At 49.6% G+C, this 27,653-nt stretch overlaps 11 protein-coding genes across 11 annotated transcripts; 4 read left to right on the top strand and 7 right to left on the bottom strand.

The window, feature by feature from the left end:
- Positions 1–652: 652 nt before the first annotated feature.
- On the bottom strand, positions 653–2,456 carry PENARI_c004G06011 (uncharacterized protein; the record flags this gene model as incomplete). The annotated part of the gene is made up of 7 exons (XM_022629171.1): positions 653–769; positions 831–1,040; positions 1,090–1,518; positions 1,575–1,900; positions 1,963–2,070; positions 2,119–2,355; positions 2,405–2,456. The coding sequence occupies 7 exons, from the start codon at positions 2,454–2,456 to the stop codon at positions 653–655; spliced, it is 1,479 nt and encodes a 492-aa protein (XP_022491018.1).
- An 838-nt stretch (positions 2,457–3,294) lies between these two features.
- On the bottom strand, positions 3,295–4,184 carry PENARI_c004G06035 (DASH complex subunit DAM1; the record flags this gene model as incomplete). The annotated part of the gene is made up of 5 exons (XM_022629174.1): positions 3,295–3,299; positions 3,386–3,558; positions 3,644–3,695; positions 3,759–3,810; positions 3,873–4,184. The coding sequence occupies 5 exons, from the start codon at positions 4,182–4,184 to the stop codon at positions 3,295–3,297; spliced, it is 594 nt and encodes a 197-aa protein (XP_022490992.1).
- A 346-nt stretch (positions 4,185–4,530) lies between these two features.
- PENARI_c004G03995 (CRAL-TRIO domain-containing protein) lies at positions 4,531–6,276 on the top strand (the record flags this gene model as incomplete). The annotated part of the gene is made up of 3 exons (XM_022629066.1): positions 4,531–5,607; positions 5,656–5,755; positions 5,807–6,276. The coding sequence occupies 3 exons, from the start codon at positions 4,531–4,533 to the stop codon at positions 6,274–6,276; spliced, it is 1,647 nt and encodes a 548-aa protein (XP_022491141.1).
- Positions 6,277–6,533: 257 nt separating this feature from the next.
- PENARI_c004G02358 (HIT family protein) lies at positions 6,534–7,507 on the bottom strand (the record flags this gene model as incomplete). Its single annotated transcript, XM_022628980.1, has 6 exons — positions 6,534–6,641; positions 6,716–6,730; positions 6,785–6,877; positions 7,048–7,116; positions 7,271–7,353; positions 7,468–7,507. 6 exons carry the CDS (start codon positions 7,505–7,507, stop codon positions 6,534–6,536), a joined length of 408 nt encoding a protein of 135 aa, XP_022490792.1.
- Positions 7,508–8,662: 1,155 nt separating this feature from the next.
- Positions 8,663–10,171, top strand: PENARI_c004G10269 (complex I NDUFA9 subunit family protein; the record flags this gene model as incomplete). The annotated part of the gene is made up of 8 exons (XM_022629385.1): positions 8,663–8,802; positions 8,867–8,880; positions 8,932–8,994; positions 9,045–9,139; positions 9,190–9,281; positions 9,328–9,469; positions 9,530–9,688; positions 9,734–10,171. 8 exons carry the CDS (start codon positions 8,663–8,665, stop codon positions 10,169–10,171), a joined length of 1,143 nt encoding a protein of 380 aa, XP_022490804.1.
- A 419-nt stretch (positions 10,172–10,590) lies between these two features.
- Positions 10,591–11,700, top strand: PENARI_c004G06224 (uroporphyrinogen-III synthase HEM4; the record flags this gene model as incomplete). Its single annotated transcript, XM_022629185.1, has 2 exons — positions 10,591–10,897; positions 11,000–11,700. 2 exons carry the CDS (start codon positions 10,591–10,593, stop codon positions 11,698–11,700), a joined length of 1,008 nt encoding a protein of 335 aa, XP_022490720.1.
- Positions 11,701–11,941: 241 nt separating this feature from the next.
- Positions 11,942–13,320, bottom strand: PENARI_c004G10815 (mitogen-activated protein kinase; the record flags this gene model as incomplete). The annotated part of the gene is made up of 5 exons (XM_022629420.1): positions 11,942–11,970; positions 12,019–12,366; positions 12,421–12,802; positions 12,865–13,060; positions 13,106–13,320. The coding sequence occupies 5 exons, from the start codon at positions 13,318–13,320 to the stop codon at positions 11,942–11,944; spliced, it is 1,170 nt and encodes a 389-aa protein (XP_022490921.1).
- Positions 13,321–14,687: 1,367 nt separating this feature from the next.
- On the bottom strand, positions 14,688–17,595 carry PENARI_c004G00247 (COPII subunit SEC24; the record flags this gene model as incomplete). The annotated part of the gene is made up of 4 exons (XM_022628876.1): positions 14,688–14,699; positions 14,751–15,320; positions 15,373–17,019; positions 17,068–17,595. The coding sequence occupies 4 exons, from the start codon at positions 17,593–17,595 to the stop codon at positions 14,688–14,690; spliced, it is 2,757 nt and encodes a 918-aa protein (XP_022491176.1).
- A 1,204-nt stretch (positions 17,596–18,799) lies between these two features.
- PENARI_c004G08988 (kinesin family protein) lies at positions 18,800–21,165 on the top strand (the record flags this gene model as incomplete). The annotated part of the gene is made up of 3 exons (XM_022629318.1): positions 18,800–19,076; positions 19,138–19,547; positions 19,603–21,165. 3 exons carry the CDS (start codon positions 18,800–18,802, stop codon positions 21,163–21,165), a joined length of 2,250 nt encoding a protein of 749 aa, XP_022490635.1.
- A 283-nt stretch (positions 21,166–21,448) lies between these two features.
- On the bottom strand, positions 21,449–23,329 carry PENARI_c004G03144 (uncharacterized protein; the record flags this gene model as incomplete). The annotated part of the gene is made up of 10 exons (XM_022629020.1): positions 21,449–21,532; positions 21,594–21,709; positions 21,780–21,807; positions 21,866–22,063; positions 22,116–22,330; positions 22,392–22,535; positions 22,593–22,924; positions 22,980–23,052; positions 23,113–23,126; positions 23,184–23,329. The coding sequence occupies 10 exons, from the start codon at positions 23,327–23,329 to the stop codon at positions 21,449–21,451; spliced, it is 1,350 nt and encodes a 449-aa protein (XP_022490812.1).
- An 872-nt stretch (positions 23,330–24,201) lies between these two features.
- On the bottom strand, positions 24,202–25,778 carry PENARI_c004G06722 (uncharacterized protein; the record flags this gene model as incomplete). The annotated part of the gene is made up of 4 exons (XM_022629203.1): positions 24,202–24,634; positions 24,691–25,274; positions 25,330–25,436; positions 25,487–25,778. 4 exons carry the CDS (start codon positions 25,776–25,778, stop codon positions 24,202–24,204), a joined length of 1,416 nt encoding a protein of 471 aa, XP_022490901.1.
- Positions 25,779–27,653: the final 1,875 nt, after the last annotated feature.

Genomic DNA, 27,653 nt, shown 5'->3' on the forward strand with positions numbered 1-27,653 from the left:
TGGCGTCTTTGATGTTTTGATGCAATGAAAGATGTCGGAGACGATGTCTCGGATGTGGATTCTTTTTAATTCACTTTGGCTCGAGTGGAGGTTTTGGGGGTTGTTGTGAAGAGTCGTGAAAAACAAGGATGTCATGTTATTCCCGAATCCTGGTTTTTTTCTTATCCTATTTCAATGACGGAATTTTTCTCTGGGATTTTTGTTTCCTCTTTTCTATCAGCTCTGCTTGAGATGGGCTTGAGGGGTCTGGATGGGGTGGTGATGGAGTATTGCTTGCTCTGTTTCTCTGCCTTGTCTTTGGTCTGTGGTTGTAGATCTTGGATTGCACGAGATGGACGTTCTAGATGGCTGTGCCTGGTCTGGTGCCCGTGCATGCTGCTTCGTAGGGCTGTAAGCAAGGTGGACCCGTATACTCGGTCTCTATATTCCCTCTAGTACGACCTACAGTCGAGAACCGTTGAAGACCTTCTGTAGAAATACACTACACATCAAGGCAAAGTGAGAACAGCATGATCAATTTCATCGATAGTAAACAAGTCCCCAGGTTCTAAGTCTGTACAATGCATATCAAAAAAAGCAGAAAACGCCATCCCATAGTTCCATATTGATCTGCAGTAATTCTCCTGTTAGCCTAACGTCCCATAAGCGTTGCCTATCGTCGCCCATCAGAACGAACAGAACGAATGCTGTAAAACAAGAGATAAGCATCCTGGCGGAGGACATCGGCAACGCTGGCGACGGTGACCTTGTTGTCATCCATCAATACCCACTAGAAATGAGTATATCAGCATAAGCACATATCAGAAAAGGCATTTGAATGTATGACAAACCTTGTCACCTCCAAGACGAGTGTAGGCAAAGTAATGACCGGTATCCATTGTCCCTTGGTGGACGATGACGGTCGAGAGTTCGTAAATGTACTTGGACATATCGACGGGCTGGTTATCCTTCTTAACGGTGTAGGGCAGCATGTTGACAGTCAAGGGGAAATCAATGTGGCCATCCACCTTCTCAGATGAGGCCGAGGTGTGTTCATAGCGCTATAAAAGTTAGAATGTGGTGTGAGAGGGTCAATGGCATGATACGAACCTTCAGCTGCATGCACAGGATAACAGGCAGCTTGCGAATCTGCAGACGCTTGGATGCGCGCTGGGGGGTATTTCCGCATTTTTCGCAGTGGTAAGCTGCATCTGCGTGGAGGTCTTCGGGAGCAGTGAAACTCTCGAGACAGCCAATCAGATTAGCAGTAGAAGAAGTAGTCGCGCGACCTAGCTTGCGCTTCTTGTTCTGGAGCTGGATGTCAAGACTGAGGTCGGCCATTGGGTCGTGGGTATTAGTTGTCTGGCCGCATTTGTGGCACATGACGCTGCTGCGTAGCTCGCCGTAGAACATCTGATGGAAGAAACAGGTGCATTTCTTGTCGTAGCTCTCAGCGTGGCCGGGCGTGCAGGAGTGGAGACCGTTGACTAGGAACTGAAAGTATTCGTGTGCATCTTGCTGGCGGTATCCAGCCATTTCCTGGAAGTAAAGAAGTTAGCTGGTTGTTCTATTCGCTCATCTGAATGTCCACATACCTTGGACGCATCCCAACCGTAATAAAGGAGGGTAGCAGCTGAGACGGCCTCGGCTCTCTCGCCGCTGTTGAAATCGGTGAATACCTCGGCGGTCGCACAGGCGAGACAGGATGGCCTCTGGCACGTGTGGACATCATGACCACCTGCCAGGAAATAGGCATTGAGAGTCGGGTCGTGAAGAAGGGCTTGGAGGATGACGGCTTGATAGCAGGTCTGTCCCATGTTCCATACGCCACGAGCGCCTCGTTTCATGCATGGATTCTTGTAAGCGTTGTTCTTGACATAGACCTCGGAGGCCGAGTCCTCAGCCCAAATCGCTCGACCTTCTATCAGACGTCAGTCTCTGAGAAACACAATGTACTGGGTTGCGGAATTGCCTGGAACTCACCACCAATTTCAAATTTTCCAGACGGACCACGGATTCTGTCCAGGCCATGGTCATAAATGAAATCTTTGCAGCTCTCACAGAAGACATAGCGACTGCGAGATTCCATGTCTGATGTGTATTAGCAATGAACAACATTGAAAGATGATGCCAGCATACAAAATTGATGTCCAGTTTCTGCGGTATGCGCCTTTCGTTTGGTGCGCAAGCAAGTCTCTGAGCAGCTCAAGCAGTGGTATTTTGGCTTCAAAGACTCGACAGTTCGAAGACCAGTCGTTGGTACAGCAACCGTCTCGGTCTTGGAGTACGGAGCCAGCATCTTGTCATGCTTACGAAACTCATTCTTGAACTGGGCAGCAGTCTTCTCGTCCTTGGAGAGGAAGGCCGCAAGATGTTCTATCAGAAGTCAGCGTGGAAAAGGAGCAATGCCAGTTCCAGTGCTTACCGCAGCCGAATGCTGCTTCGGAAAGAATTTGCACAGAATCGAGAGTCGCCATATTGGATGAGACGATCAGGCACTAGAGGGCAAGAGAAGGAAAGGAATGGAAAAGATGAAAAGATGGAGGGAAAGAGATGATAGGGACGAGATTCAGATGTAGCAAACAAGTGACAATGCAATGGCACAATGCAAATAGGGCCAACCTAAGCTCCCTCTATTCAGAGGCGCTTCGGAGGTTGAATGCGAAGATCCAAGGGAGAGGCTGGATCAGAAGCAACCAGGTACAGCCTCAAGGACTCCCCCTGAATAGGGCCAGCATTGCAGCTATAAGAACAATGTCAGCTGCGATCAATACCATATAGACCAAAAGGGCTCACGATGGCAAACGAAGGAGAGACAATAGCCGAATGAATAGCGGATTTGTAGCCCACACGTCACAAATCACTTGACTTGGGCTGAATGGCACAGTCTATCCAACTTATTCAACAATAGACAGCTTGCGCAATGGATGTCTCTGGTTCTTCGTACTTGGATGATTGTCGGAGGTTGCGGGCGGTGGTTTTTCGCCCCTCCGATTTACCGCCGGAGATTGGCAGAAGTGTCCATCTATACATGACATGCATACTTACAGTAGTCTATATGCTATTTGACTCTGCGCTTACATGGAGTCTCTCTTTCATGTTGTACAACCTGTCGCGCTTATATGGTATGTGGCTTAATAATGTTTATCTCTCCATGTGGGAATCATAAGCTTGTAGATACAGGGGGTTCTCTAGATAGGCCCATCCGAGCATAGCTCAGGTCCAATATAAAAGACCAATAGTCAATAGTCTATCGCACTGTCGCGATAGACTATCACCTGAACTTGCACATGGCCTGTCGCATGGACAAATGCGCTATGCTGCTACGTCTCTGGGGATGGGCACTTCTCATCATAAAGAGAGACTCGTTACCTCGTCCCAGTTCCCCTTCCCCGAGGCAGCGCACTCGGTCGAGCACCGCGCGCAGCACCGCGCGCAGTCCCTCTGGTCGTGTACCGACTAGTCGCCCCTCCGCGGGCAGTACCTCGCGACGCGACGCGCCCAGCCGCACTGTACTTGGAGGTCGGTTTAGAGGAGACAGTGCTCGGGGGATTCTCAACAAAGGTCGTATCGGTAGTCCTGCAAGGCAAGAATAGTCAGCAAGTGTTCTCTAGTATGAGCTGTTCTCTAGTATGAGCATCGTCCAGCTCAACGGCCAACCCACATAAAAGTCATCTCGCCATCATCAGCCGGTCGCGTAGGCTCTGCTTCCTCCTCTAGAGAACCGATTAGCAAAACTGCATCATGAATCATGGATATGGTTCTTATTCCCTTAATACCTTTCTCTTCTTCCTGTTGTTTAGCTCTCTTAAAGGAATCGGCAATGGGCGCCTATTCAATGAATCAGTACCAGTCACGCATTATTCCCCCGTTGTACGCGTTTTCAATCATACCTCTGGGAAATCAACACAGAAGGCATTCATATTCAATCCGTAGAGGAAACTGGCGAAGCTCTCGCTGAAGCGCGTCAGGCTCTCGTGCATCAGCTGCAGGTGCATGAAATTGGCCTCCAGATCTGCCATGGAGTCGGCCAGCTCGGCGAATTGTGGTTCCAAGGCATTTATGGCTGGTTGTGTGTATCCCGCGGTGCCGATGCTGTTTCCATATCCGTGTGCTTCTCGTAGTGAAGAGCGCGAGCTTGGGCGAAGAGGGGTTGTTGGTCGTGATGAGGGCCGAGGGCGCGAGGTTGATCGTGGTCGGTCCATTGTGTGTTTATGTGTGAGTTGAGAGATTGTTGGTTAAGCAGATCAAGGGTCTTTAAGTATGGAGGAGGAGAGCGAGGCAATTTGATTATCGGACTTGGTGATTTGCGGAGGGGTGTTGATCTCCGGGTTGGGCACACGCGACACTTCTAATGTTAACTATAACGTTAACGTTGAGTCGATTGATGTACTCCGTAGTAATTGAAGATTATATAAGGAGAAGTTCATAGTAATTGATTTGTAGTTTGTTAGGCGAAGATCTTCCCCGCATCGTCATCTTCATTTGCCTCCTTGGTTCTTCTTCTCTCACACTGTTCCGTCTACACACTTCACCACAACCACCCTGCATATGCGTGCTGGCTCGACTCTCTGTCGTCTCCGTTCCTCGGCTAAACCCTTCCCTCGACGTTCATTTCGTTCGTACTCCACATACCCGACAGAGCCCAGGAAGGCCGCGTCTTTTTGGACCCTCTCGTTCACCCTTCTAGCAGTTGGAGGAGGCGCCTGGCTCCAGGACAAATACTACAACAGCCCAAAGACAACAGAAGTTCCCTCGCCTCGGCTTCCTCGACAAAACCAATCCCTGAACTTCATCGGTGTAATTGATACCCTCGAAACGATGCCTGCCGAGCCAGCGCCCGGAACAGTCGGGAACCTCACCCCAGAGCAAGAGGTCAAGCTGAAGGAATTCTGGGTCCTAACCCTGAAAGTCTTTGGTGTAGACCTGGGAGACATCGAAGCCCCAAGCCGCCAGTCGACCAGCGAACCCGCCGCCTCCAGTCCGGCGCCGGACAAGAAGAAATCCAAAGGCAAATGGTCACTCTGGGGCAGCCGCGATGAAGACGACAGCAAAAGCGCCACTCCAGAGAGTGGCGCCTCTCCAATCATTGCACCAGAAGGCGACGACAAGTACGGCCAGTCAAAGGAATACAAGCAAGCACTGGAAGACATGAAACCAGAAGAGATCCGCACGGCATTCTGGGGCATGGTCAAAGGCGATAACCCGGACGCGCTGCTCCTCCGATTCCTGCGTGCGCGCAAGTGGGACACGAAGAAGGCGCTCGTGATGCTGATTTCGACGATGCGCTGGCGACTGCAGGAGATGCATGTCGACGACGACATCATGTTCAATGGCGAGGCGCTTGCGCTGAAGCAGTCGCAGGGCTCTGACCCCAAGGAGAAGAAGAAGGGTGATGATTTCTTGACGCAGATGCGTCTTGGCAAGAGTTTCTTGCATGGGGTTGATCGGGCTGGTCGGCCTATTTGTGTTGTGAGGGTTCGTTTGCATAAGGCTGGTGATCAGGATAATGAGGGTCTGGAGCGGTTTACTGTTTATACGATTGAGACTGCGCGCTTGTTGCTTGCTCCGCCCATTGAGACTGCTACTATTGTCTTTGATATGACTGACTTTGGTATTGCTAACATGGTATGATTCCTGCTCTGTTGGTTTGTCACTTGTACTAACCTTGTCTAGGATTATGCTCCTGTGAAGTTCATGATCAAGTGCTTTGAGGCCAACTACCCCGAATCCCTCGGAACAGTTCTCATTCACAAGGCACCCTGGCTCTTCTCGAGTTTGTACCCCCTCCTTCATACAACTCACTTCTATTCTAACATTACCACAGGCATCTGGAGCGTAATCAAGGGCTGGCTCGACCCAGTTGTCGCAGCCAAAATCCATTTCACCAAAAACCGCCAGGATCTCGAAAAGTTCATCCACCCCAGCCAAATCATGAAGGAACTCGAAGGCGACGAAGACTGGGAATATAAGTACGTCGAGATCCAGGGCGAGGAGAATCCCAAGATGGCCGACAAGGAAACGCGCGACTCGCTGTTGGCCGAGCGTCAACAGCTGGCCAAGGAGATCCAGGATATCACGATCGAGTGGATCCGCGCCAGCTTCAAGAAGGAGACTGCCGCTGTCTCTGCTGCTGAGGAGAAGCGCAATGGGTTGGTTGAGCAGCTCCGGAAGCAGTACTGGGTTATCGACCCGTATGTGCGGGCTCGTTCCTTGTATGATCGCACTGGTGTTGTGAAGGGTGATGGGAAGATTGAGTTCTATCCCAATGCTGAGAAGAAGGATGCGTCTGCATAAGTTGGGATTGATTTGGTATTTGGTTTTGATGGTCATGTTGGATATTTAGAATCTGGTTGGCATTTTGTAGTATATACAGATACAGATATGGGTTTTGGGTAACCGGCTAGAGAATATACAATAGTTTTTGTTAATTTATCGGGGTCGTAAATGACGAGTGGGTTCAATTGACTATTGGTTCATTGGACATCTAGGAACTGGGATGGAACAATTCCATTTTGTCATTGGCTTTTACCTCGATGTCCAAAAAGAGCACATTACATCTTGGACTTGATCTCCTCGTGGAGAGCCTTGAGCTTGTCCATATCTGTTGCCTGGGTAGGCCAGCCAATGCCCAAACCCTCCTCCTCGTTGGGCTTGGGGATCTAAATATCTCGTTAGTACATAACGGCCATCTCCAAGCTCCAAAGGAAGCATTTATCTTATGAATATAACATACCATGTGGAAGTGAACCTAAAACAGAAGCATCAGCATTATACAATATCAAAGAGGGCAATTCAAACTTACATGGTCAACAACCTGGTGCGCAATCCGGCCATTGTTCTGCAGGATATTGAAATCAGCGGCACCACTAGCTTTGGCAATCTTCTTTGCAACGGGCTGTACAAAATCCGGTCAGCCATTTATTCTCCGGCGTCTCGTCCCAGGGACCTTGGGGGCCATCCAAGACCCCAGTGATGTAACCTCGCGTCAATCACGAGCAGAGCTTGGAAACATAAACCTCCTCTCTCCTTTTCACATTATCCGGGTTTATGATCCGATGCACTTACCAGAATCTCAACCAGGTCTTCGTCGGGGAGATCAGTCAGTTTAGCGCCGTGGAATTTGGGAATGACGAGCTATCATCCTGTCAGTTTGATATTCCTCATCTCTACTCTATATCCTATGAGCGCTAATGGAGAAACCGAGTCACGAGTCTGGATGACAGACGCACATCGGTTTCACCAGGAACGCAGTGAATACGGATGCGGGGGAAGGAAAGGGAGTTCGCACCGCATGGCCACGGCTCAGTGGCTGGATATCGAGGAAAGCAAAGACCTTTTCACTCTCGAAGAGCTTTAAGGAAGGGATATCACCTATACAACGGGGAAGGTGTCAGTTAAATCACTTGAACAGGTATGACGTCTTGTCTCGTCCACGGTGAGGATGCGCGAACGAAGACTCGTGAGCGGTGATGGGATTAGACATACCCTTGATGATTTTGCAGAAGATACAGGCGGCAGAGGACATGGTGAATTGATATGGTATAAGAGGGAACGGTGAAAATGAAGTATTGTTGTTGTCTACCTAGGTAGGTTGTGAGCTGTCGGGCGGTAGCTAAGCTGATTATGCGGGGTCAAATAAAATAAATAATTCGCGCGAAGCTCGACTCGAACATCGACCAACTACTGTGGGGGCACTGCCTAATTGGGCAAACCAGGGTGTTAAGTAGGTCAATAGGGACTGCTACCTGAGGAGTGGGACAAGCTAGTTCAGAACTCATTTCTTGCCTTTTACCAGAGATGACCGTGGTTTGCCCACAAAACTCCTCTTACAAATCTTTGGAACCACCACGCGACAAAGCCGTCGTTTTTTTATTTTTGTCGGTTTTATTTTGTTGGCAAGACAGTTTTCATCTGTTACTTTCTGTGGATTTATTTGTTTTTGCTGGGGCTGCAGCAGGACGGTTCGAGGTGCGTGTGTCTAGTAGATGCGTGCCCATATGTGAATGGATAGTTTCCCGTCATGACTGGACTAGTTATTGTGCTGCAGGATATGCTCTTCAGTTATTCTGTTAGCTGAACGAGATGTTAGAAAAGGATCAATCTATTGGAACAGAATAGGTGATCATAACATTTAAGACCTGTATACTCTATACATTGTCAATATATAGATAAATACCTCCTTAGTAGGCAGTGAACCTCCCAGATCTCCAAATACCTAGATGAATATCGAGGATATTACATAGCAGTAAGCTAAGAAGCTCCAATGGCACTGTCTAACCCGATGGAAAGCCGTGCGGATGGAGTGAGCCCATATTGATATATAGCCAGAGCATAGTAAAGCTGGGGAACATCCAATCACAGGCCCCGTGTTGTCAGATCATAACGGTGATTTCACCAACAGGGACACCACAAGGAGAAAATACACAAATTGAGCAGACCAAACACATTGTAACACCATAAAAGGCCCCTACACACAATCTTAAATCAATTGAAACTGCATTGAACCTGAATTGCTGCTGGTCCAGAAACAAAGTGTGCATTCCGAATCAGGACTAGCGCACCAGTCCCGTGCGGTTCTTCCGACTCGACGCTGCGAAAGCCCATCGCACATCACCACGCCCTTCTTGGCAACACTCCGCTCCAATTCGCTGGTCTCGAGAGATACACTTCATAAGAGACCATGCAGAAGTCCCGTACCATCAACTCTGCCCTAGCGCGGCCATTCGCGCCCCGGGTTCAGGTTCAGTTCCAGCGCCGCAGCCTCCAGGATGTGGCCATCACCCGCACTGGCAAGCCGCTGGTGAAGGTCCAGGGTGGCCGGTAAGTGATCAATTGAAGCTAATAGGGTCTATTGTTCTTGCTTGCTAACGCGCTATCTGTATAGATCCTCGCTTGGAGGTAGCTAGCCTTCCCACTTTGATCCTCGGCCCATTGCTCACTCGTTTCTAGGTCACACTGCGACCGTCTTCGGTGCCACTGGTTTCCTTGGTCGTTACATTGTCAATAAGCTCGGTAGGTTGAGGCTGCAATATCGCAATTGGATCGTGACTGATGGCCCGCAGCTCGCCAGGGATGCACCGTTGTCGTTCCTTACCGTGAGGAGATGTCGAAGAGACACTTGAAGGTCACTGGTGATCTTGGCCGTGTTGTGTTCTTGGTATGAGCTTGCTTGTATGCGTGCTTGGAGGAAGTATCTAACTGTTGTAGGAATACGACCTGCGCAACACCCAGTCCATCGAGGAGAGCGTTCGTCACTCCGACATTGTCTACAACCTTGTCGGCCGCCAATACCCCACCAAGTTAGTGAATTAGTATATATCGCTGAATAGCTGCTGACGATATCAGGAACTTCTCCTACGAGGATGTCCATGTGGACGGTGTTGAGCGCATTGCGGATGCTGTCGCCAAGTACGATGTCGACCGCTTCGTTCACGTTTCCTCCTACAATGCCCGCCGGGACTCGCCCTCCGAGTTCTTCGCTACCAAGGTCAGTGATCTGCGGAAGGTCCGAACAAGAAACCCGCGTGCAAGAGACTGATGAATACAGGCCTGGGGTGAGGAGGTCGCCCGCAACATCTACCCCGAGACCACCATCGTCCGTCCCGCTCCCATGTTCGGTTTCGAGGACAACCTCCTCCACAAGCTTGCCAAGGTTGGCAACGTCTTCACTGCCAACCACATGCAGGAGCGCTACTGGCCCGTCCACGTAAGACAGTCCCAACAGCACTAAATGACCAACTAACAAATATAGGCCATCGACGTCGGAACCGCTCTGGAGCGCATGCTGCACGACGACACCACCGCCGGTCAAACATTCGAGCTGTACGGACCCAAGAACTACTCGACCGCCGAGATCGCCGAGCTGGTCGACCGCGAAATCATCAAGAAGCGCCGTCACATCAACCTCCCCAAGCCCATCCTCAAGCCCCTCGCCCACTACCTCAACAAGTATCTCTGGTGGCATACCATGTCCGCTGACGAGGTGGAACGCGAGTTCCTCGACCAGGAGATCGACCCCACAGCCAAGACCTTCAAGGACCTGGGCATGGAGGAGACTGCCGACCTGGCCAACCTGACCTTCCACTACCTGCAGGGCTACCGCAGTGCTTCCTACTATGACCTTCCTCCCGCCACGGAGCGTGAGGCTCGTGAGGAGAAGAAGTACCTGCACGTTCTGGACGATCAGTAGTTTGTGTTTTTAATGTGTATATAAGCCGATTCCTAGACTCAATCTGATTTCCTTGTGTTTGGAGTGGTTCGGTAGATTAGCAGACCCTGCCTCCACACGGATTGCAGGGGCCAATGCCTTGTCATCCCTATAGCGTTGGCAAGGACTGATCCCAGAATTAGTTGCTTTCATCCCACTATGGAGTATCAGAGCAGAAAAGTTGAACTAAATGAGGATAAAGTCATTGCGCACAATTCCATTGCATAAAGCAATACCCAACTAGCAACAGCCAGCAACAGCCAGCAACATATACATACAACAGTCAACAATATCCAAAGAGAACCAACCAAAGACCGGGTAACACGAACCTCGGAGTCTCCCCGCAACCGATAAGATATCCAACCTCCGATTTTCAACTTCACAACTCCAACACTCACACGATGCCCCCAATTCTCCTTCTAAAAACGAGGTCCTCTCCTCACGACGGCTACGAAGAACTCTTCTCACAAAACTATGATCCAACCTTCGTCCCCGTCCTCGAACACCGCTTCCACACGGAGAACTTGAACAAAGTGCGGGACCTATTTGTCGCTGGCGCATTCGGGGATACCACCCCCAACGACCAAATCAATGGCAATGGCAATGGCAATGACACAGAACATAAGAACCGAAAATACGGCGGTCTAATCTTCACCAGTCAGCGCGCCGTAGAAGGATTCGCAAAGATGATCGAAGATGAGAAAGATAGTAAGAACTGGACTACACTACCCATTCCTTCTATTCCCTACACCTAATCCCCCGAGTCTCAATGTATAGAATATATACTAAACCACACTCTAAATCAAATAGCAACCTTCAACATCCCCACAACCCAACCCCCATTAATCCTCTACACAGTCGGACCAGCCACAGCCCGCAGCCTGACAACCCTCCGCAACAAACACCTCCCAAACGCAACGATCTACGGTGCCGATGCGGGCACGGGTGAGAATCTGGCGCATATGATCCTTGAGCATTATAATGCGTTATACCCTGCTGGTACCTCAGCCTCGACGTCCAATTCCAAACCAGCACTCCTCTTCCTCGTCGGTGAGGTTCGGCGGGATATCATTCCCAAGACATTGATGAACCCCGAACTTGCGGGTGGGAGGATTGGAGTTGAGGAATTGGTTGTTTATGAGACTGGGGTTATGGGGTCCTTTGAGGGGACTTTTAGGGGTTGTTTACAGAGGATTCGAGACCAGGATCGAGATCGGGATTTTGGTGTGGTGAAGAGGGAGAATGTGGTTTGGGTAGTGGTGTTTTCGCCCACGGGGTGTGAGGCTATGTTACGGGTTCTGGAACTAGGGCCGTTCTCTTCTTCTGGGTCTGCATCTGTATCTAGGGATATGGGAGAGAAGGCAGGACGACGGGTCTTTGTTGGTACGATTGGACCTACAACGAGGGATCATCTACGACAGGAATTCGGGTTTGAGGCGCATGTTTGCGCGCCGAAGCCTAGTCCTGAGGGTGTTGCGGAGGGGATTGAGAGGTTTATGAGTGAGTTGTGAGGGTTTGTGCTAGATTCTCCGTGGAGTTATGTATATATTGCAGAGAGCATTTACTTATGAGTAAAGATGTAACTTATTATAACGATACGCTTACATGGATACGGTTACTTGAATAATCATATTGGGAGTGGCCCTGCTACCTCTAACATGATATCAAATTACACGCTGTCAAGTCAAAGTGCATGCAGAATAGAATAGAATGACTCTGAGATACTCGATAGATCGGTTCGAATATCCGAATTTACCGCATGATTTCCTCGTAGATCAAGACTAAATAGGTTAGTACATATTAAAGTAACGAAAATTATCCAGACTCACCCTTCAACTGCTCCTTGCTCAGCGCATCCTTGTTCTTGTCGAAATCAAAGAATCCATCGGGAATAGGTGGCGCAGTTGGCTCATCATCGGGATCGTGGTATGGTTCGAGGTAGGGGTGGCGCAGGGCATCCTCGACGGAGATACGCTTGGCTGGGTTGAAAGCGAGTAGCTTCTCGAGCAGGTCCAGAGCCAGATCGTTGCTCTTGGGGAAGAGGGCACGGAAGGGAATCTTCTTCTTAAAGGGGAGGGAGCGGATGTATTCACGGGCACGGCGGGATTTGATGCCGTAGTAATCTTCCATAGTGGGTGTGCCAAGGACGTCCAGGATAAGGGTCAACTGGTGGTGATCTGGAGAGGGTTAGTTATGCTTCAATTGAGGAATGGGTTATGTCTGAAGCATACAATCCTTTCCGGGGAATAGAGGCTTCCCGCTCAGCATCTCGGCCAATATGCAGCCGACACTCCACACATCAATGGCCTTGGTGTATTCCTTGAATGTCAACATGATTTCGGGCGCACGGTACCAGCGCGTAGCCACATATTCTGTCATGAATCCGGAATTGTCGTCGGTGGAAGCGGCCGAACGTGCCAGACCGAAGTCGCAGACTTTCAAATCGCAGTTGGCGTTGAGCAGGAGGTTGGAGGGCTTGAGATCTCGGTGAAGAACGTTGGCGGAGTGCATAGCCTTGAGAGCTCGCAGGGTCTGGTAGATGAAGTATTGGCAGTGGTCGTCGGAGAGATCTTGTGTGCGGATAACGCGATGCATGTCTGTTTCCATCAGCTCCTACAGGTTAAAATTAGCACCGATCTTCATGCATGCATCTTTTCTTGATCGCTCGACCGTACTTGAATCAGATAAACTTCGTTGAATCCCTCGTAGTTGCGGGGTCGTTGGATGTCCAGGATGGAGATAATGTTTTCGTGGTTAAAGTATCGCAGCAGCTTCATTTCACGCAGTGTACGCAGGCAGAACATGGAGTGGTCGAATGGTGTGATCTTCTTGATGGCAACCTTCTGACCCGAGGGCTTGTGAATGGCAGAGCTAAATATGTCAGAGGAGCTGTGGAGAGAGACTCGCACCACTCACCAAACAACTCCGTAGGCACCTTCGCCAATAACATCTTGGATTTCATATTGATCGGATACATTGAAGGAGATCTTTCGAGATCCTCCCGCGGGAGGGTTCTGCTGTCCCATGTCGACGGGGTTAGAACGCTGAGGCTGAGGCGTTTGTGTATTAGCTTCAAGGTCTTCAGGGAACATCCATGGGAATCGGAGCAAGAAACGACGTAAACAATCCATGGGAAACGAAATGGGGGCCGGGGAAAGGAAACAAGGTTGACGCGGGCACACGAACGGAGCAGTCGCAAAGAAATCCAAGCAATGGTAAAATACAGTCTCGAGCTCAAGACTTGAGCTCGGGAGCGCGGAGCAAGCAAACGCAGAAGGGAACCGATGGACAAGTCTTACTTTCGTTTGCGCAAGTAAATTGGCGCTCAAACTCTAAGGCGACGGCGTAGAGAAGAGAAGCAGAGGAATATGACAATATGACCGGTAGGTGTCCAGATCCCGAAAGACCGGGAAGCTCACAGGTCTAAGAACGTGGCATGGTTAGTGAGATTCAGCCAAGACGCTTCAAGCGAGGGTCATGCGGATCCCTTACAGAAACGTGGGAGAGGGAGATGGAGAGACCGAGACAGGAGAGAGACAGAAGAAAGGAAGTGAAGCTGGAGAAACAACTCACGGGTAAGGATAGTGGGGCAGAAGCTGTGGAGGCTAAGACAATTTGGAATTAATGAACCCGGAAGAGTACTAGTAGATGGAGTAGAGTAAAAGTACGGAGTAGTAGGGGGAGATGTAGATATTGGGGGGAGAGAGAGATGCTAAAGAAAGATATTAAGATCTAAGAAGTTGATGTTATCCCCCTGAACCTTGGGTCACCTCTCCCCACCTGAGGGGTACTTGAGGGGTACTTGACCGGCCTGGCCAACCCATACACAAAGGCCAAGTATTCTGCAGGTACCCCCCCCGCCACAGCGCCAAAGTCCTTCTTGTCGCATCATATTTGGCCTGGTTTCAGGGCGCTACTGCGTGGGAGACGAAACTTGTCACAATCACAACTCTGGCAGTTGGGCTCTGATTGGAGCATAGTGTGGTTTCACTAGTCTCAAGGGGAACCCCACTGATTGGATTTGAGGCAACTATTAGAGGCACTAAGCTCCATGTAAAACAGTCTATGTTACGGATAGGGGCTAAAAATGATCAGAATATAATTTATAAAAAAAATGCCAGCGACGAGGTTCGAACTCGCGCGGGTTGCCCCACCAGGGTTTTATTCCGAGGAATCTTAAATCTGGCACCTTAAACCACTCGGTCACACTGGCCAGAATAGGGTTATTTTCCATTTTTAACATCATCAACCAGGCTCTGGGAGGCTGAAAAAGGTACCTTTCTCCACTATTTACGGATACTCAAATGGATATTACGAAGGATACGGGAGTACAAGGAGACACACTCATAAAAACTCATTGACTCTTAGATAATCCCAGAGCCTGTACAGTAGGCTATAACCCCACCATCTACTAGATAAATCCAAACATGCCACTCAATTTTCCCAAGGTGATGGTACAGGGACTCGCGGTGAATGGCATTTCATAGGGCGGACGACATTACTGCACGACCTGAAGTCATCGTCAGTGCTGGCTGACACCGCCAGAGCAAAGGACTCAAACCTTCTCCTGCAAGGAACCCATCCACTGGTCCAGGCTGACGCTCTGGTCGGCACGGTCCTCGACCAGCATGGTCAGCGCCCAGAGGCGCAGACCCGGCTCGCCGTCTTCCCGCACCACATACAGGTGCGGCACGATCATGCTGCCCACACCCTTGGCCCGGTGGTCCCGGCTCTTTTCCACCACGGCCCGAACGCGCTGGCTGAACTCGTTTTCCACGTCGGGGAGAAGCTGCTTGCCCACCCTCAGCTGCGTCTTGTCGGGCACACCAAAGACGTCCTCGATGAGCTGGGGAACGGCGTCGCGGCCAACCCAGAGGAACTGGGTTTGGCCATCGTCGATGAGGTACAGGCCGTAGGGAACGATGCGGCCGGAGGACAGGTTGACGGCAGGGGGGAGGACGATCTCGCCAGTCTGCTCGTCGGGCACACCAGCGTTGTCGGGCATGTCATGGAGGGAGTACATCCGAGGGTAGATGTATTGAATGAGGAGCGGCAATGGCAAGGTCGACAAGAGACAGAGTGCTGCGGAGCGCATATCCGTCGGAATCTGGGCAGACTTGCGAAGACCAAGCTAAAAAAAAGTCAGTATAGGAACATAATGGGAGATGGGGCAAGAAACTCACATTCTTCATCATTGCAAGGAACAGGACGGGCAAGGCTCTCAGATTGGCAGGGAACTGGAGGCCACCGCCGCTGACGCTGCCACCGGCGAGCTCCTTGCGGTATGTCTGCAACAGCTCCACCATCTTAGCCTGGAGAGCTTCGCGAGCAGGCTCGAGGCCGCTGCTCAATGTGCGCTCGACGGCCTTGTGACTGAAGAATGTAGCGATGGCCTGCTGGTCGGCCGAGGCGTAGATATCCGCCAGGTTGGTGGTTGTGGGCAGGGCGAGGGTCAGCACACGAATACGACGTTCACCGTTGCAAGTAGTGTGGAGGACGGCTGCCTGCATGCAGACGACGGGTTTGGTGACAGTCTCATCAATGGCCACCTCGACCACGTAGGCCTGGTCACGAGGGAAGGCCGGGAAGGCACAGAGATCCGAGCTACGGTTGAAGAAGTTACCGTAGAAGGTGCTCATGCGCAGACCTGTGGTAGCACGCACACGGAGAACAGCCTCCAAGCCGATCTCTGAAGACAGGTAATCGGAGAATTCACGGGCGTACTTCATGGCATCCTCCTTCCGTGCAGCACTCCAGCCAGGGTAGAAGTAGGTTTGACCACCAGTATAGCGGGGCAGGTTGCTCAGAGATGCCACATCCTGGTATTGGGATGAGAAGAGGAACATGTCCACGGAAACCTGTGCCTTGGAGCATTCGACTGCAAAGCTCTTGTAGAAGGAGTTTCCTGTTTGAAGCAGACTTGACTCTTTGCTGGTGCCCAGCACCTTCTTGTCTTCTCTCATTGTGAGTGCTCCGTGACCGATGTTAGGCAATGACGCACTCAGAACAGTCATCTTTCCTCCAACAGGAGAGATCAACTTATAACCGGCACGCAATGCCGAGCCCATGGCGCAGCTGTTGTTCTGGGTGTTCTGGAACATTTCCTGCAGCTTGTCAAGGAAGACCTCGATGTTCTCCCGACATTCGCTCAGGGTCACCAGGAGATCACCGGGGATTGGGAGGAAAGGTTCATCCAAGTCACTGACAACCAACATCCGGGGATCCGAGGTCTCTGAGTTGTCCCGAGGGATGCTGAAGTAGTGCAAGCTTGAGTCCACTGCAATGAAGCCGAGGCGTGTGCGGCGGTCTGCGTTGGGAATGCGGTCGAGACTCTCCTTAATGGTGCGTGCGGTGGTTGCCAAAAGACCGCTGGTCACAGACGAATAGCTCACATCGATCAGGAAAAGGTAGACGAGGGGCTGCGGTGGGCGGACCATATACTCTTGCGGCGCGACGAATTCCACCATGCTGTGATTGAGGTCGGGGCGCAGCGCACGATCAGCAGGCTTCTGCAGTGTAGAATCCCAATCAAAGGCCTGGGGCACATCGTTTGTCAAGTTGCACATGTTACAACGCCAGCGGTGGCCATGGTCGAGGAAGGTAACAAAGGGGTTGATATAGGAACGGCAGCGACGGCATCGTGAGATCACTTGGTCGGGAATCACAGGAATGGGGTCCTCGGCGTCGTGAAGAGAAGCGTAGGGTTGAATGACGAGAGCGAAAGGCAACTTGGATTTCTTCAGGAGAGAATTAGTTGTTGGCACTGCGTTCAGCGTAGAGCGCATATATTTCGTAGGGCAGTTAGCCTCGGGAGACGGGTAAACGCTAGTCTGTCAATTGTCAGCATCTCGACCGTTTGCACATGGCACGTAACATACTCCCGGGGGCAAGATAATTGGTGGAGGAGGGTAGTCCAGTTCAGCAACATTGAATGGCTGAGACCGAAGGTCTGTCGGATAAAGCTGGTTGAGCTGGACTTGGGGTCGCATAGGGGCTTGGGCCACGGGTTGCGGGGGTGGCATGTGGTGCGGCTCGACCATGCCCATTGCGCCGAACTGCTGTGTCATCTGCGAGACATCAGGAACAGCAGGCGCACCGTACGCTGGTGCTGCGGCCTGCATCTGGTTGGGGTCTGCACCGTAGACGGGTTGCTGGTATCCTGCGGCCTGTGGCTGTTGGGGGTAAGCTCCGTAGGCACCCCCGGCCGTGGGCTGTCCACCAAGCGCAGCATTGGCTCCGGAACCGAAGTCAAAGGCTTCGCCAGCGTATGCTCTCTTCTTCTTTCCACCAGCTGCGGGTGGATGCGCACCTTGCCCAGAAACCGGGGACTGTGTGGGTTCCGGGGTACCGTAGGCGGGTTGGCCATACCCTTCCTGGGGAGGATAACCCCCTTGTGGTGCTGCCATAGAGGTCGGATAGGGTGTGTGAAGGTAGACTGGAAGATTGGGGAGAAGGAAAGATCGCACCCGGCACGGACTCGGGTTGTTGATACGAGGTGGTTACAGCTCCTGGACCCCCACAATCAGTTTTTCGTCGACCAAACAACTTTGGAGGGGAGAACAGCTTACTCACAGGAAAAGCTGCACCGACAAAAACAGTGAGAAGAAGGGACGTGACAAGAGGCTCACCAAAAGAAGCCAAGGGAGTGTGGGAGAGGCGGTGATGGTTTACGGTGGCCTTTAGGTTGCGTTGCTCCAGCCAATCACAGGCCAGATACCATGTGACGAGGGGATGTTGACTACACAATTATAGTTCAGCTCTTGATACAAAGCTGCTGGAATATAATATAGACAATTGATAAATAGCCGATCCTATGGGTTTACATTGTCGAGAGCCGGTCAAATTGATAGACCTTGACCTCAATATGGTGTTCATGGTTACAAGATCTTACTATAGATTGGGGCTATAACATACATTCGTACATATGCTGCAGGCAATGCCACTCACTGAATGATATTTCGTCTCTTTTGTCTTCTCTTTTTATGTGAAAGGAAACCGAGATCTAAGCAACACGTTGGTTTACCGATATATATCGCAGCTCGCTCTTATATAGTCCACCCTATGACGACACTTTTATAAACTACAACCGGGTTGCGAAATGATTGAATAGGGAGACTTATACATTATTTCCACACCTATCGGAAGACATGACATATACATGTACGATATTCGGGATACACAGGTATATAAATGCGGCCTGTACTAGAATTGGTCCGTGAACCCTAGTCTACGCACGGATTGAATCGATACTTTGGCGACTGGACGACCATGATATAATTTATCAGTGACGGCTGCTTGCCAATTGGGCTTAGCTAACTTGCAGCTATACACGTAGTAGAGAAAGAGACCGTAGAAGCGCGAGGTGGTACTCCAGAATGCCCACCAAGGACGAAACCAATGGTTGCCCTGCCAACAACACACATCACAAGAGAACTCCTCCACACGTTCCCTAACCTCAAGTTTTGCATTAACCGTCGACAAGTAGGTAGTTTCGTTTCTTTGCTTTGGGGGATTTGGTTCTCTTTTTTATTTCCCTTTTATCGTCTGTCCTTTCCTGCGTTGCATTGGATTATATCGCCCAACAAAGGATTGAATGACCATCACGCCACAATGAGTGTCCGAGTCGTCGCACGGGTCCGCCCTCTTCTCAAGTCCGAACGGGATCTTGATGTTATCCTGCGTACAGGATCATCTGCCACCGACAAATCTCGTCTGTCCACCGTCGGCGAAAAGAGTGACAAGAGCGACAAGAAACTGGCGGCTTTGAGGGATAGGGACAATGTCGTGCGGATCCCCAACCCCAAGAATGAGGGTGAGGAATATGCCTTCCAGTTCAATGGGGTGTACGACGCGGAGGTGTCCCAGCAGGAGCTGTTCGATGCTGAGGGTGAGTCGTGTTCCGACGCCTTGGGCAACCCAATGGGCCAACATATTGACTAGAGTGACAGTGGCACCGACAATCAAGCACCTCCTGAATGGCTTCGACGTGACATTGTTCGCATACGGTGTCACCGGAACAGGCAAAACACACACAATGCGCGGCGGCAAAACCCTGGCGGACAGGGGTGTAATTCCTCGACTACTCAGTGGTGTGTACAGGCGCGCTCGGAAGATTGAGAAAGACAGCGAGGGAGAGACAAAGGTGCAGGTTTCTCTGAGCTATTATGAAATTTACAACGACAAAGTGTACGATTTGTTCGAACCACCCGAGAAGCGCACGATGGCTGGCCTCCCCCTTCGCGACAATGGTGGAAAGACTGTTGTCTGCGGCTTGAGCGAGAAGCCATGTACAACTTTGAAGGAGTTTGAGCAGCTCTATGACCAGGCGAATACTAATCGGTCGACTTCTGCGACGAAGGTATGATTTTGATGCAAAGACAAGCAGTTGGCTCTGTTGCTAAACATACTTCCAGCTCAATGCGCACTCCTCTCGATCGCACGCTATTCTTGGTGTGAAGGTTACCATCTCCTCGCCTGAACATACTCGCGTGAGCACTGCTTCCGCTATCGATCTTGCAGGCTCTGAAGATAATCGGCGGACGGAGAACGACAAAGAGCGTATGGTGGAATCAGCCAGTATCAACAAGAGCCTTTTCGTCTTGGCGCAGTGTGTCGAGGCTATCAACAAGAAGCAGCACCGCATCCCGTACCGCGAGTCGAAGATGACAAGAATTCTGTCTCTGGGACAAAACAACGGGTTGACTGTGATGATCCTCAACCTTGCTCCTGTTCGATCTTACCATTTGGACACCATCAGTTCCTTGAACGTCGCCAACCGTACCCGGAAGATCGAGGTTCGGGAAGTGGAGAATGACCCTATGTTCAAGGGCCCGGCAAGACCAGCCGTTCGGCCTTCTCTGGCAAGTGCGCGCCAACCCTTGCGTCCGCTCACGGCCTCTGTCAATGTGAACATGCCAGCCCCTGCTGCTAAGGACCCAGCAGAGAAGGATGACACCAAGCCTGTGAAGGCATTCAGTGTGTATTCCGACAAGCCACAGACCAAGCTCATTAGCCAGCTGCGGAAACCAGAAGGCCCCAAGCGCACCTCCCTCTCTAATGTGCCCTCGAGTCTTCCAATAAAGCCAGCTCGTCAACCACTAGGCGCACAAGCTCCTGCGCGCCATGCTGATTTCTCGACTGCCCGGATTGAGGAGATGGTTGAGAAGAAGGTTGAGGAGATTTTGGCAGTACGAGCCGTGAGCGAGCAATCGAAGCAATCACAGGTTCGTGAGCTCAATGAGCAATTGCAGCGACGCTTGGAACAATTGGAGCAGCGCATTGATGGTACTGAGGATGCGCGGGCTGAGGGTCTATCGTACCTACTCATGGCCAAACAGCATCAAGCACGCGGCGAAGACGGCTCCGCACTGAGAATGTACCAGCTGGCAGCTCCTCACTTTCCACACAATGAGAAGCTGGCTGGCAAGATCGCCGCCTTGAAGGATCGTGTTCATGCTAAGGCCTGGGAGAAGCAAGGACCCTCCCCACCTAAGGGCAGACTTGGTAGCATGCTTTCTCTCAAAAAGGAGCCCACCAAGACCCTCGGGAAACGCCATGCCGAGGATGACGATGATTACATGGACCAGACAGGTGGCGGCTTCTCAAGTGACGAAGAGATCATGCGTCCACGACACAAGAAGCGTGCTTCAGCTAAGCCCCGTCACAGCGAGAACGAGGATCCCACTTTCCTTGATAGCGAGGATCCCTCCATCTCCCCTCGTACAATGCATCTGCTGTCCATCATCAACTCAAGGGACGTCAGCCAGATCAAGTTGCTCAAGGGCGTAGGCGCCAAGAAGGCAGAGGCACTTGTAGACTGTCTCTGCGAGATGGACCAAACGACAACAGACGAAAACAATGGCGAAGTGATCTCAGATCAGCCCCAATTCCAGGTGAACAGTCTGGCACAGCTGAGCCAGCTGAAGGGTGTCGGGGTCAAGACAGTGGAGAATATGAGACAGGGAGTTTTGGCTTGATTGTTGCATTTTTGATACTCGGGCATAATTGGGGTCTTTTCATGCATCATCCACCTTCAGCGACGGTGCTAGGGCGTTTTCATGTTTATACATTTGTACTTTTGATAGTACTTTTGACAGATATTTTGGCGTTGGTGAATTGATCATCTTTCATTGGAGTAATTCTTTCATTTTGGGATATGGATCCTGTCCAAGACATTATCAAAGACATTATGACGCTTAATGCTTAACGTTAGTTCTATTGAGGGTTGAAGATCTCTTTTTGTGCTGGCTTTTTCAACAATCAGGTAGTGTTGGCGCAAGACCAGCTGGCAGTGCCTGAGTCTTCGTGAATCGCGACACCTGATACCCAGAGACCCAATCCACACTAGACAAATATTAGTTCTGAACCGCAAAGTCAAGTTATAGAAATCGTCAAGGAGACTTACAATAGCACAGGCAATGGCCAAGATGCCAACATTGATAATAGTCAAACAAATCTTCTTCCAGTTTTTAAAGTATTGACCTTGATTCATGTGCAGCCAAAAAATAGCAGGAAGACCGACTGTTAGTATAAAGTTAGCATTTATTTCAATGTCAGAAAAGGTAGCTAGCAGAGAAGGGGATAATCATACAGCTGAACCAACTTCCAAATAGTGCACTCTGTAAAAAGCAGTGTTAGCCGAATTCCCCATAAAGTATGATACACCCCAAAACTTACAATAAGACTGAGCAAGTCGTTGAAGACAGGAATGGACTCCGCCACAACCCACGAAATAACCCAGACTCCAAGACAAATAGCAACCCAAGATCCAATCGACAGGAAGCTTCGGTTGTGCATGTTGTCGGAGCCACGGAACATGCGCACATAGATATATTTACAGGCGACATGGCCCAAGACGACACCAGAAAGGATAGTCTGTCTATGATTAGCAGGTGTGGCTAAAACGTTAAAACAATAATAGACTCACAGTTGGAATGGCCATACCCCAGGCAATCTTTCTCATCAAGGGGCTTAGAGATGAAATAGCGGGCGACTTAACGTCGGGGCCCACGTAGTGATAGATAATCAGTGCGCTGACCAGGTACAGAACCGTGTCGACGATCTGAAGCATAGCTAGCGACTTGTTGAAGGTTCTCGGGTCCTCTGTCTCGGACATGAAGCCAAAGTATGCAACATGGGCGACTATATATCAAATTAGCTTGGCTTTCGACCATGGTTGATGCCTCATGAGATGTTAACATACGGTAGGCGAAAATGATATTGGTGACCGCCAGGAAGCCCTCGCGGAAGCTAACAGTTGTGGTGACTTCGTTCGGGACCCAGCCCTTACTCTCGACTCCCACGGTGATCATGGTGATAATTGTTGCAATAAGCACACTCAGGAATGCTGGATAGTTGTCAGTCAGACTGTATATCAAGGTATTAAGCTCCATTCTGTACTCACAAGCGACAGACATCCAGTAGACCTTATCCATAGTACGCGGCAAAGCTCCCAAGAAACAGATGATCAGTCCAACGACACCAAAGACCAGCGTACAGGTGCCGTGATTAGTCAATGCATTCATCAGGATGTTGAACATGAGAATGTTGCTAGCCATAAGGAAAATGAGCAGCAACAGCTGGCCGATTCCGAGTAGCTCGCGGCCGAAACGGCCCATCAAGAGCTCGCCGGCGTCTCCCATACTGTGAATTGCAGGATGACGGAGTTTGAATTGGCCAATGGCATAGCCCGTATACCATGACAGAGCGGAGATGAACAGAATCATGATGGCAGCACTGTATTACTATTAGTCAATGTGTTTTTGGGAAAGATGCTGAAGGATATACATACGGAACCATTCCAAGGGTGGCCACAGCAGACGGGAGAGAGAGAATTCCAACAGAGACATTCTCAGCAATCATGACTGCAGAATATTGTTAGTATCAAAGCTGAAACGTTAACATATCTAGAGTTAGAGACTCACGCATGCCGCAATGCCTGATAACCACGATTAGCCATGTCCATTGATATCAAAAGCCAGAACGAGTCACATACCACCACTTCATAGTCCGATACTTAACCTCAGCAGTCTCCTCATTACCAAAAGGCTCCAGGTCCTTCGCGTCGAAAGGCTTCTCATCATTTTGAAAGGATTCATCAATGGCCTTGCCTTGAACGGCATATGAGTCTTGGTCACTCATGGCGGGCAGACTTTGTCCTGCTCGGCGCTTTTCCCGAAGTATATTGGGGAATAGCAGCCCGAATGAATAAGCCAAGCACTTATTCCAGCATTGATAGCACAGATGATTCAGAGATCAGATTTTCGTAATTGCAAATTTACCCCAAAGCCAAGAAAAAATCTGAATGCCGGGGAATTGGGTGGAGCCCTTGAATTTTTCCCGCGCGGACGTCGGCCGAAACCGGTAATCTTTTGTGTTGCACGCCCGTCCTGGATCTTCAATTTGAAAATTGTGGTTGACGATCGTTTGTATCAGATCAAATAATGTCTTCCAAATGGTTATCGGAAGTTTGGCACAATGGGTGCGAAAAAAGCGGTGGAAAGGGTGTCAAATTAGCCGTTTTCGGCATGCCGATGTTTCCCGCAAGTTTCCCGATTGGGGTTTTTCGATGAAAACAGGCGATTCGTTGTTTTTAGCCAAGTTGTTTTGTTGACATATTAGATAAAAAATAAGTTTTATAGTCTATAGCACAAAATAAGTAGTGACTAACCCATAAGTATTGATAACTTATAAGTTAGTTAAGTTAGGGTATAGTTAGTTACTAGCAAATCTTGGCAGTTGACCAATTGTTCTCGACAATTCAGTATAATTGTCATTATCTGGTTCTACGAAGCAGATTTGGGCTACAGATTTTCTCTAGTTCTAAAACATACGCTATTCCTTCGTTTGAAAACCATATATACTTTTTCGGTGCCAAGGTAACCACCTTGTCAAAGCCTCCATGCATAGAAATGAGAGAAATTATATAAACATTAAATATCAACAATATAACTTTTAATATCGTAATATATACTCTAAATGCCACCGTCCATAGAAGCCATTTTCCCCTCATCTCACACCTTGTTCAGCTTAAACCCACCACCAACAACAACTCTCGCCAACACAAACAGCGTTGATCCAGCAATCATAACAACACCACAGAAAATTTGCAGTTTAGTATAAGAGCCATGTAGCACATCCGGAACCAGAGCACCACCAATTGGAGTGCCCGTCAAAGCCGCGAAGGAGATGATAGCAAAGAAAGTACCATTGCGCACGCCTACCTGGCGTAGATCCGAGATCTGTGCTATACATGCTGGGGCGAGGGAGACGAAGGCACCAGAGCCGAAACCATACAAAGCACTGAAGACGATGGCAGGGGCGTTGCCTCGTGATGGTAGCCAGAGCGCTAGGACAAGGATTGCAGAGAAGAAAGTTGTGACAACCATCATGTTGTAACGGCCGATTTTGTCGGCGAAGTAGCCTGGAAGGGTACGGCCGAAGATACTATTTAATTTGGTTAGATTAAGCCCCCATAAAGAAAGAGAAAAACTAGAACTTACCTAGCAGCGTTCAAAATGGGAATCAGATATTGAGCCAGTCCGGGGGACATGCCGTATCTTTCCGCCTGAGTAATAACAAAAGTGAAAGGCAAGAACATTCCCCAGAAGAAACAGAAAGCACCGGCAAGTGTAAGCGCGAACTTCAGCTCTGTCAATGGTCGCAGGAAACTCAGGATATCAAAAGGCTTGGGACGGTGCGGCAGCCTCGACTTGAGGGTGACATTGGCAATACCCAACATGAAGAGAATGAGGAACGCGCAGATACGCATAGCCCAAGGGAAACCGACTTCAGGAATCAGACGGGTCACCATGATGGGGAAGATAACACCACCCAGACTTGATCCGGAGGCTGTCACGCCCAGCGCGAAGGCGCGGCGTTTGGCGAACCATGTGCTGACAGAGTTGACTGAGGCGTTGAAGATTGCACTTGCGCCGATTGGGCTGCAGATTCCTTGTGCTAGGATGAATTGGTAGTATTCCGTTGAGAGGGAGGCCATCATTAGACCGAAGACGTGGAGGAATGTGCCTAAGAGGAGGATCCAGCGGGGTCCGTAGCTGTCGAACATTGTTCCAAAGATTGGGCCCTATGATATTGTTAGATGTTGGTTTTCGTTGCTGTTAAATGTATATTGGACGTACGCAGAAGAACATAATGAATGTTTCCAGCGATGTGATCCATGTCACTGTGCTGGTGGAGTACTCGCTCAATTGGTGACTCTCATAGTATGTCTGGAAGACTCCGATGCCTGGTGGGAGTTTAGTATCTTGCAATATCATACAAGCAGGTGACACATACAATTAATCCAGCCAAAACTAACGAACAGACCGGAGAATGCTCCCAGAACAACCAACCATGCTTCCGCGCCTCCATCAGGCGGCGGGCCAATTGCTGGCGTTGCGGGCTCTGGGCCAGCAGCGACGGACTTTTCAGACGGTTGTGCGTCGGCTGCAGGTTCTGTCTTTTCCGGTCCTTGGATTCCCTTTTCGGGGTCTTCATTCCCTTGGACACTCATGGCGGGGGTTGAGTTGTCAGATGGAGGTATGTTTGTAGTGGCACTATCGATGGACGGAGGGTTGGTGGCCGTCATTATTAGGAAGGCTCTTTGGGTTCTCTATAATCGTCCTTGGGACGAGGATATACAATTGTTCGCAATCTGTTTTGAATAATGGGATTAGAACTGGTGTTTGGGCCATAAAAGTGGATTTATAGACTTCGCGGAGACGGGAAGTACAAGATTAAGAAACAGCGCTGTGTAACGAAGAAACGGCTTAATTCAAAATGCGATGCGACTCACTTGAAAATAGCAAACGGAGTAATTTCCGGTTGGGCGCTAAACTTCCGAGACTCGAAGGTTTAGATATGTAACGAAACAGACCCTTAAAGTATATAGGTGGGTTTAAGATCAAGATCAAGATCAAAGAGACAAAAAGAAAAGATAATATAAGGAGTCTCGGCCATCGCATCTCACTAAGTCCGAACAGTGCTTAATCTTGGTCATTTTTCTGATATTTGGAGCTAAACCAAGCAAAGACATAGTGGCTCCGCTATTATTGACTCACCACGTTATTATGCGGTCTGATTTGACCCTGTGGAGAACCGAGGAGATTCCGCGGGTCTTTGGGCCCGGGGAGAACAGGTCGGAGATGTGCCCGTCTTAGTCCGAAAGGCCGAGGCGGCTTTAAGGAATTGTAAGTCCTCATATTTTCCACTGAAGGATATACATCATTTTAAAGGTATGCTTCTTAATATCGAACTACTTTAGAGGAGTACTCCATCTCGCCTTCTCATAATAATTTTAGTTAGAAACCCTCGACAGTTCATTCAGGCTTACAAGATGACAACTTCTATATTAAAGGATACCTACCACCCTTCTCACATGATATTTCTCGTTTTAATTAATTGCGTTTTTACTGTTTTCTTTAATCCGATGCTTCTTGTAGTATATGTAGGTTGAATAGTAAGTTAATTAACTTAAACTATTCGAAAGGGTATAGGATCCACGTTAAAGTCAAGTCCATAAGGCTTGAGGGCGTATAGATCTTTATAGTCCTCAAATAGTCTCTTATTCTGCATACGACACCTTCAATCGAGGCGAAATATCCTTAAGCCAGGCATACAATCTGCTAGTCATGCAGTAAGATCTGAAGTACGCGTTGAATTTGGGGGCCGAATCCTTCTCAGGCCCAGGTTCCTTGAGACAGGTTCCCTTTTACATTCGCCCAAGTGAATAGTATGGTAGCCTCTCCGATCAAACATGACAGAAAATGAAACAATTGTCCTCATCCATGGCGCTCTCACAAACTGCGCCGACTGGAAGCAGATAGCCTCGGGATCTTGACCAATCCTTCCACGTCCTGACCCCAGACCTACCCGGCCATGGAGACGCCGCAAAACAGGATTCACGATGGGTAAAGCAGCCGATACAATTCACACACTCATCCAAAGCTCTGCAATAGGCGGAAAGGCCATAGCCTAGGTGCTCAGGTCGCAATCCAACTAACAGAAAAGTACCTCTACGTCATTAGAACCTAGATAGTATCAATTTAGAGTCTGGACCGACTAACAAGCGTACCTATACTTTCTGAGGTACCTCAGAAAGTAAGCTCGTAGAGGTTGATATCCTCACAAGTACTAGATTAGGAAGGTATATTATTTCTTCTTCCTCCTTTTTAAACCTTCTCTTCTATTTCCCCCACCTTCATCTCTCTTGTATGTGACGTACCTCAGAATTTGAGGATTTTTATGAATCGTTACTAACACAGGCCAGATTTGCCTTTACAGCCACGAAGAACCGCATCCTCACCCACAACATCGATTTCACCTCACGACGTTTTCCACTACATCATTTGACCCACCGCTATCAACTTTCTTACATCTCTCTCTTCACCTACCATGTCTTCAACTCTCGAAGCAGGTTGGCAATATCAACTATGCCCCTGATTTCATATAACGTCTCGACAAC

This window comes from Penicillium arizonense (assembly GCF_001773325.1).
Source record: "Penicillium arizonense strain CBS 141311 chromosome Unknown PENARI_contig004, whole genome shotgun sequence".
NCBI lineage: Eukaryota > Fungi > Ascomycota > Eurotiomycetes > Eurotiales > Aspergillaceae > Penicillium > Penicillium arizonense.